Here is a 9,380-nt window from a genome sequence, read left to right as displayed (position 1 = left end):
ATCTTGAACAATGAAGTGAAGGAATGGCAGGAACAGCCTACAGCAGGGGTCTTCAACGTTTTTAGGCCAAGGACCCCTATTAGATGAGAGAGAGATGAAGCAGGGACCCCCACAACCTTTTCATAGATATTGTTTCATTGTTTGAAAGCACAATCATCAGTGTATTTTGGATTCATGTGAATTTGTGTTTTCAGATATTTAACCACTTGAACCGTCAATACTTTATGAACTTGACCTTTCACTCGGTCCTTAGTCAGCTCTTTTCCCCTCCAAACCTTTTTGCCGAAAATAGCTGATCTAAAAGCTCACAACGCTTTGCACTGCGAGGCATTGTAAGCTTGTAGATCTGCTACTTTTGGCTAAAGTTCTCAGAATATGGACATGTGGTTCATATAAAAAAGGGGGGAAAAATAGTTCCTTTCACACAAAGATTTGGAGGACCACCTGTAGTAACTCCCCCTAGGGGTCCCGGACCCTTGGCCTACAGTATAGTATACCTGCCAGGGTTCCAGGGCTGCAGGGGCCATCAGACCTGGGGAAGTGTGGCAGGCGGGCAGGAGACAGCGTGTCCTGGGGTGGTGGTGGTTAGGGCAGCAGGACATGGACCCCCAGGAGACATGGACCCCTGGAGACATGTACCCCTGGAGACATGGACCCCCAGGAGACATGGACCCCCAGGAGACATGGACCCCCAGGAGACATGGACCCCCAGGAGACAGCGTGTCCTGGGGTGGTGGTGGTTAGGGCAGCAGGGCATAGACCCCTGGAGACATGGACCCCCAGGAGACAGCGTGTCCCAGGGTGGTGGTGGTTAGGGCAGCAGGACATGGACCCCCAGGAGACATGGACCCCCAGGAGACATGGACCCCCAGGAGACATGGACCCCCAGGAGACATGGTCCCAGGGTGGTGGTGGTGGTTAGGGCAGCAGAGCATGGACCCCTGCGGGCGTCAGGACCATGGCCTGCAGCAGGTCCGACAGAGAGACGATGCCTTTCACCGTGTCTGTCCTGTCCACCAGAACCAGCCGATGGACCTGCATGGGGGGACGACGCACAGAGACATTACAGACGTTGTCTTTTCTTTGTGCTTTTCACCCACTTTCTCCTCCCAAATGTAGCCTAGTCATTGATGATTATTTCCTCCCCACACACACATGTGTGTTGTATTCAGCGGACAGAACCTTCGCTAAAAGAACATCCGGGACAACGATCCACACGTCCCAGAATCTTCTTCTCCCTTTTGGCTCCCAAACTGTGGATTGAACTCCCCAGTGGCGTCAGTTCAGAAAAAGCTAAGGTATGGCAACATGACTGGTGTCTTGCACCAGTCATGTCTTGCACCAGCCTTCGTGCGCGTGCAAGACACCAGTCATGTTGCCATACCTTAGCAACAGGCATGATACATTTATTTTAAGAAGTAGATTTTCCCCATTGCAGTTGGATCTACAGACTCGCTCTGAAGAATCACCTCCTCAGACTCCACCTTAGCCCGTAGCACTCACCCTAGCCTTGATCACCCTGCAGGCTAATCTTTGAACATATGTTTTTTTTTCTGGGTTTCTTTCTCTGGTCTAGTCCAGTATACCTCAGCCTTGACGATGCGTTCTATGACAGTCTCCAGGGTCTCGTCAGGGTAACACTTCATGACTCCCTCCACGAAGCAGGATCTCCTCTGAACCGCCTCCTGCATGCTCATGTCCAGGTTGTTGTAGGTCTTCTGGGCCGCCAGGTTCTGGCCAACAACAACAAGCACAATTCAAAATGAAGAAGACCAAAAAAACGGTCGAAACGTTTATCTGTGCTGCTGTCGTCATCAATAAACTTGGACCTGTTCAAAAGTGAGTTGCGAGCCCCCTTTTTCTGTTCCTAGTACTACTGCTTTGACAGTTTTGGCTCAGCATCAAGCAACAGAGGATGAGCGTTATTTTGTCTTCAAATGTTTGACCAGACAACAACAATGACATGAGAAATATCTAAATGAGGTGCTCCTCCCTGACATTTATTTTTTTGTTTTTTAGATTTATTTTGGGACCTTTATGCCCTCATTGATAGGACAGTAGACCGACAGGAAATGGGGAGAGAGATGGGGAGTGACACGCAGCAAAGGTCGGCGGGAACGGGACTCGAACCCGCGACACGCTGTCAAGCTGGTATTGCACCATGACATTTCCGACTGATTGTCCAGTTATTTGTAGGCTGATGAACGGTGACATGTCAAATCATGGCGGATCGATCAGTATCCTGAAGGGTTCCCAGTTCGATCCCGGGCTCCCCCAGAGTTAGTGTTGAAGAGTCCTTGAGCAAGACTCTGAACCCTAGTTGCTCCTGGTGAGCAGGTTGGTGCCTTGCATGGTTTCCTCTGACATCGATGTATGAATGTGTGTGTGTGTGAATGGGTGAATGTAATGCACATCTCTGTAAAGCGCCTTGGATAAAGGCACTTTACAAATGCACCATTTACCTTTTACTGGATCATACTACAGCATCACACAAAAGCAAAGCTTGTGGATCCACTGCTTTTACTGTGTTTCTTTTAATGTTGAAAAGTAACAGTTTTGGACATATGAGGTTTCCACCTGACAGATCAGTAACTAACTGTATATAAACATCAGTACTTACAATCACATCGAACCTGGAGTACAGAGCCACCACTTTGCCTGAGAGAGGAGACAGCATATGGATGGTGAGAGTTATCTGAACAAAACATTAAACCCTGTTATATCTGGATCGCACAATATATTCATTAGGACATCATTAGCTGAGGTTGCGTTCGGAAATGCGCACTCAACGCACTGGTGTGCCATGTTGTCGTTCGTTTATTCGGTGCACTTGGTGCGTTGTCGTTCGGAAATCCAGTGCGCGCCGCACCAGTGTGCTGAGGGCGAACGACCCTACTCAGAAGATGGGGTTTGACGGTGTGGTGCGTCAGTGTGGTGTTTTCATTGGTTGGTTTTCATGGCCATGTCTCGAGCGCTTCTCAGCTGTGAACAATGGAGGAAATGACCGCAAAATGCAGCATTTGCAGCTTCGTTGGTCGTTTGGGCTTGATAGTTTCACACGCATCAACGTGTAAACTAACAGCAGGTATGCCAATGTTATGCATTACATCTCCTTTCAATATCAACGTTACGTTAGCAACTGCTGCTTTTCAGAAAGTTTACCTTCAGAGTTCAGAGTGAAAAAGCGCACAGCTGCCTGTTAACTGGTCGTTCGTAAATAAGCCACACTGAGCGCACTTTACAACGTCACGCCCACTGAACGCACTACACTGAGCACACACCCGGTGCGGGTTTCCGAACGCACCCATAATATCCAAAGACCTTGGATTAAGTTGTGAGTGACAAAACATTATACTCATGGACAACGTCTGTGAGTAAGTATACATCATGCTCTATAATAATCACTATAGAGCGTTCAATTAACTTTGAGAGTGTACACCTCTCCATTTGGTAATGTCTGTACACTCTCAGAGTCTCTCATAATGAAACTCATATTTAGTAGATTTTGATTTGATTTGATTTTGGTAAAAGATACACAAGTAAAACCACAATATATATATTTGTTCATTGTTTCCTGTGGTCTCGAGCAAAACCTTTCCACTGTAAGCAGAGAGCTCAGAAGCACCATGATGGAAAATAAATAAAAATCTATTCAATATTTATTTTATTTCAATGCTTCACCATGTCTGATGTCCCATTATAAAAGGGATGTCTAAATGTTAGTGTGCTATGTTGTGTAATTGACTTGCACTCTATTGAGTCAATGTAGTGATGGTGATGATTGAAGAGTGGATGAAATATTGAAAAGATGGACGTTGGTTTTGGACAGCGTGTCATACCCTGTTCGTCCACCACGGGCAGCGCTGAGACCCTCCTGGCCACGAAGATGGACAGGGCGTCGTAGACGGTGGCCGTCTGCTGCACCGTGGCGATGTTCTGGAACGTCCCGATGCCCAGCTCCTGGATGGGCCTCTGGAGGAACTGGGCTTTGGGGACCATTCCTCCCTGAGGACCACAACAGATGTTGTTACGGGTCTAATTTTCTTTGTTTGTGGCTCTTTTTGTGGCTTCATGGGAAATAATGGATTGCATTTTTTATAGCGCTTTTCTAAGCACTCAAAGCGCTTTACAATGTTCCATTCATTCAGTCAACACCAGCGTCCTCACTTCCCACATTCACACACCAACGGTGGCAAGCTGACACCGACCCACTCATTGCAGGCAATGTGGGCATCAGTGTCTTACCCAAGGACACTTTCACATGTGGACACGAGGAGCCGGGATTCAAACTGCCAACCCAAAGATCATTGGACGACCTGCTCTACCTTCTGAGACACAGCCGCCCCACTGGAGGTCCTGAGTCCGGTCGTGGCCCAAAAAGTTGGAGAACCCTTGACTTGTCTTCTCTTTTATTTTTTAAGATTTGTTTTGGGGCTTTTTGCCTTTATTAGATAGGACAGTAGACTGACAGGAAACAGGGGGAGAGACGGGAGTGACACGCGGCAAAGGTCGTCCAGATCGGGAATTAAACCGCAGACACCGCCAGGCATCCATGCCTATGTGGCAATGCCAAGTCTTACTCACTTGCCTAGTCTTAAGGCCAGTCCACACTAATGTGACTACTTGCAACCTTTATAACCAATGGCAGTTGCGACTAGTTGCATTGGTGAGGTCTGGCCTTATGGGAACAATTAGATCTCAAAGGGTACACTGGGCCTTTTTGATATGTGCGTCCTTAGTCACGTTTACTGTAATACAATTCAATTACTCAAAGCCATAAAAAAAGGTTATACACATTGAAGTCTGGTGCCTCTCAAATATGTCTTAAACACCTTGCAAAAAACTATACCAAACCTATCAACCTTAATGCTGTTCTGATTCTGTTGTAATGTCATTGATATTCATGGTTATGTTGACGTTTGCTCACAAATATATGCAGGAACTTGAGGATCCTCTTGTGGGTCAGGATGTGCAGGACGTTCCCCGACTTGGGGTCGATGACGGGCAGCCTGTGGATACGATGCTTCAGCAGGGAATAGATGGCTTCAAACAGACTGAGGAGGAGAGGAGAGGAGAGGAGAGGAGAGGAGAGGAGAGGAGAGGAGAGGAGAGGAGAGGAAATACCAGAATAAATTAGACTAGGCGATCCTCTCCCAAAAGTTGAACTATGTTCTTATTTAGTCAGCGCGCCTTGGCCTCTGTGGACAGACTAGCATGGAGATGGAAGGTCTGGCGATGGGGAGAGGAGTGCTTCAGTGGACACGTATTGACATCAGTAATTATCAGTGTATTTAGATTGTATTGTATTTTCCGTTTATTAAAGATTTGGAGAGGCAGTGATTTCAGATCAGTCCTACCTCGCTTCAGGAGTGATGCTTATCAGGTAGTGATTGGAGTAGTGCAGGTACACATCTGAGAGAGAGAGAGAGACACACACACACACACACACACACACACACACACACACACACACACACACACACACACACACACACACACACACACACACACACACGTGTGTGAGAGGGAGAGTAACAACAATAGGCGTACAGTACAACACAAAGGCAGCATTTCACTGGTCCTACATTAAGGTCATTTACTTTGAAAAGTATCACCTCTCCATGTCTCAATCTTATGGTTCTCCAGCTCATAGATCTGGACCTTTGAGAGGAGAAAAGACAAAGCAGACATGAGGGTTTGTTTCAGCCGCATTAGCGTCGACTACCCAGACAGTTCAATGAAGGGACCTGTGAGGATGATCAGCAAGTAATTATACGTTAAAGAATGTATGCTGTATACAATCATCTACACCAAACTGCTACACCAGAGTTCTGAGAAAGCAACATGGTTCCATCAGGGACGGATTATAGCATGTGCACAAAACATGCACAGTCAGGTGCCCTGGAGCCCAGGGGTCCCTGCAGCACAATTTGGAATCGCACATGAGTTGGGGTTTGGAGGCTGGAGCCAAATAATGCGTCCCTGCATGGCTGGCAGTTGGCACTGCCACCGGAATAATCAACATTTCGATTAGTCAGTCGGAGACCCCTTGGTTCGTTTAAGGATTTGGCAAAATGTTATATTTACGATAAGAAAGCGTGACTAACAATGTGGACACTTTGGGAGAGCCTTCTCTCTTTGTCTTTGGACCTCCGCTCTGTGGCAGGGCTTGCGCTCAGAACTATACTGTACACAGTCTGTTGCATAGTTGTCAACTAAAACTAACTGTCTGACGTCACATTATGTCGATTTTAAATTCTCAAACAATATTCATATGGCTCTGTTGCACTTGACAATATAACATCAAATGCTTGCACGACTATATTTTGTCATAAAGACAAGACATAAAGACACTTGCGCCCATGGACTCACACCGCGCTGCAACACACACAACTCGTTGTGAGCTTGTAGATCGGTTGATTCCACCAAACGTTCACCATACATAGATGGTTTGCGGCAGGGCAAAGCGAGAGACAGCCAATCAAAATGTTGATGTGGTCTGAACTAGGCATGCACACCAAAGTGAGAGGGATGTCTCAGAGGTTTTGGACACATCTAAAGGCCTATGTTTAATGGAAAACCACTATCACTGTTGGTGTGAGTGAGGAGTGAGCCTGCAGCTTCCATCAGCATTGAGCACTGAGTTTAAACTCTGCATATGGTACACACACTACACACCATTGGAGATTTGTAGTAGCGGTGAAGAATGTTGATGAAGTCTGTGATGGTCAGCATACCTGGAAGAGAAACACAACTGTTTATAATAACTTATATAAATGGTAAATGGTGCATTTATATAGCGCTTTTATCCAAAGCGCTTTACAATGTGCATTACATTCACCCATTCATACACCGGTGGCGGTGGAAACCATGCAAGGCACCAACCTGCTCACCGGGAGCAACTTGGGGTTCAGTGTCTTGCCCAAGGACACTTCGACATGTAGACAGGAGAAGCTGGGATTAGAACCCCCCAACCCATGGATCATTGGCCAACCTCTTGAGCTACAGCAGCCCCTATCTACCTCTTTCTGCGGGAATTTACTGGAGAATCTTTTGCACCACACTTCCGGTTAACAGCAGACATACAAGCTCACATCGCGTCGCAGATGCAACCGTTGTGAGCTTGTAGATCACACTCGGCTGCGGCGCCGGAAGCTCCGTGCAACTTATGCGCAATGCACGATGGGATGTTGGAAAGTTGTGGATATAACAACATCCATAGCACCTTACATTTATGTCATATTATGGCATATTATTTATACATAAATATCAATATGTAAACCCATTAAAACCAGGAATGCGTCCGTGTTATTTTAGTTACAATGTTAGTTAATAATTTGAACCACTTTAAACATTATTTTATACTTTGACTATTCTAAACTAGATCTACAAGATTTGCTTTTTTTTAACTGTGAAAATGTGTGCAAATCTTTAAATACATATTTCTTTAAAGTGAACATTTGTAACTCAAATCTCTGCTTCTAGGGGGGTCCCTGGAACTAAATACTTTGAGATGGGGGTCCGTGGCCAAATACACATCATTTTGGGGGTCCTTGACATGAAAAGTTTGATTACCACAGATATACTGTACAGTTTAATCAGAAAACGGTTAGGACTTAGAAGATATTGTAGTTTGCCCTCTCTCTTACCCACAAACCTCTGCAGCTTATTGTCCCACAGCGGAGCAGCCCTCAAACCGTTGGCCAGCAGAGCAAAGAACGCCTTTTTGACCTGAAAAACAAACAAACAAAAACAATAGGAATGTAATAAAGCATTGGTGTAAGAGGTACTCATTGAGAACATAAAAATGCTCATTATGCAGAATGGTTCATTTCACAGTCATATGACTGGATTTTGACTCTAGTAATGCATCAATGTGTTCATCACTTTAATGTTACTGCTGGTAAAGGATGTTTAAATATAAATCACCTAAATCTGCAAAGTAAGCACTAAATAAAGCTAAGTAAAATAGAGGATATAATGCGTGTGACATCATCATCATACCTGGCCGGAAGTTAAGCGGGAATGCAAAAAAAATATTTTCTGGCCTTGACAGCCCATACATCCACACAGAAAAGTCCTATCTGACTGCAATAAATTACATTAAAGTCACTTTGCCACTCGATTTGACATTCACTTTATGCATGTGCATATCCTCTATAAAGAAAAAATAAAGAATCAAGAAATGTTAGCACTAAGATAAAGTACAGTAAGTAGCCTCTGTTAAAATTGTAAGATTGATGATTGAGTAAATGTACTTTTCACAAATTCTGTGGAAGAAAGAGTTGAGCCGTATAATCATTGATCAGTGGTTCTCAAAGTGGGGTCCAGGGACCCTCAGGGTTACCTATGCGTGGGGTGGCATAGCTCAGGGGTAGAGAAACCGTTATTAGAGCATGAAGGGTTCCCGAAGGGTTCCCAGTTCGAATCCAGGCTCCCCCTGAGTTAATGTCGAAGGGTCCTTGGGCAAGACTCTGAACCCCACATTGCTCCCGGTGAGCTGGTTGGTGCCTTGCATGGTTTCCGCCGCCACCGGTGTATGAATGTGTGCATGAATGGGTGAATGTAATGCACAATCTCTGTAAAGCGCTTTGGATAAAAGCGCTATATAAATGCACCATTTACCTTGAGGGACTTAGTTTCAAATCGACCCCTGAAATTGGGGACCCTGAAATTTAAAAGACTGGGCTGTATTTTGATTGTCTTACCAGCTCTTATGCCTTAACTTAAAGGCCTGTTCATACTGTCTCCAACCACTGAACATTTCATCTGAGAGCTCCGACTTTCCGACGTGCAGCTTTCTGAACTCTAATTCGGGGTAATGCTTTTCAGAAGATGCGAGTGACGATTTTGTAGCTGAACGGGACCTTTCCGACGAAACTTTTGGTGGTCGGGGACAGTATGGACAGGCCTTTAAGGCATAAGCTGGTACATAACTATAAGATAACTATACGATAGACAGATCTTACTTGTAGTGTGGTGTCAAATATGACCAGTTTGTCATAGACAGACAGAGTTCTTACTTGCAACGTGGTGTCAAATATGACCAGTTTGTCATAGACAGACAGAGTTCTTACTTGCAACGTGGTGTCAAATATGACCAGTTTGCAGCTGGTAGGAATGGCATCGTAGCAGCAGTGGCTCTTCATGAAGGTCATGTAGACGTTGGCATCGTCCTCTGGATGGAGAGGTGATCAATGATCAATGAGACAATACTTTACATCAGTGGTTCTCAACCTGTGGGTCGGGACCTCCAGAGGGGTCCCCAAATTACTTTGGGGGGGTCCCCAGATGATTAACTTAATGTGCAACATTGTTTTCTCACTCAACAGTAAACAAACTAACATAAAGTTTAAGTGTATAGAGGGTATCTGCACATT

At 45.3% G+C, this 9,380-nt stretch overlaps 1 protein-coding gene across 1 annotated transcript; it reads right to left on the bottom strand.

Annotated features, from left to right (window-relative positions):
- Positions 1 to 918: 918 nt before the first annotated feature.
- On the bottom strand, positions 919 to 9,176 carry prkag3a (protein kinase, AMP-activated, gamma 3a non-catalytic subunit; the record flags this gene model as incomplete). The annotated part of the gene is made up of 10 exons (XM_080720910.1): positions 9,078 to 9,176; positions 7,650 to 7,731; positions 6,679 to 6,737; positions 5,616 to 5,661; positions 5,358 to 5,412; positions 4,928 to 5,054; positions 3,840 to 4,005; positions 2,621 to 2,658; positions 1,587 to 1,733; positions 919 to 1,035 (listed from the first exon to the last, which is right to left on the bottom strand). Exons 1-10 carry the CDS (start codon positions 9,156 to 9,158, stop codon positions 919 to 921), a joined length of 918 nt encoding a protein of 305 aa, XP_080577036.1. The 5' UTR covers positions 9,159 to 9,176.
- Between the last annotated feature and the right edge of the window lie 204 nt (positions 9,177 to 9,380).

Source organism: Nannobrachium achirus (genome assembly GCF_963921795.1).
Source record: "Nannobrachium achirus genome assembly, chromosome: 24".
In the NCBI taxonomy this organism is placed as follows: domain Eukaryota; kingdom Metazoa; phylum Chordata; class Actinopteri; order Myctophiformes; family Myctophidae; genus Nannobrachium; species Nannobrachium achirus.
This window is presented reverse-complemented; position numbering and strand designations above follow the sequence as displayed.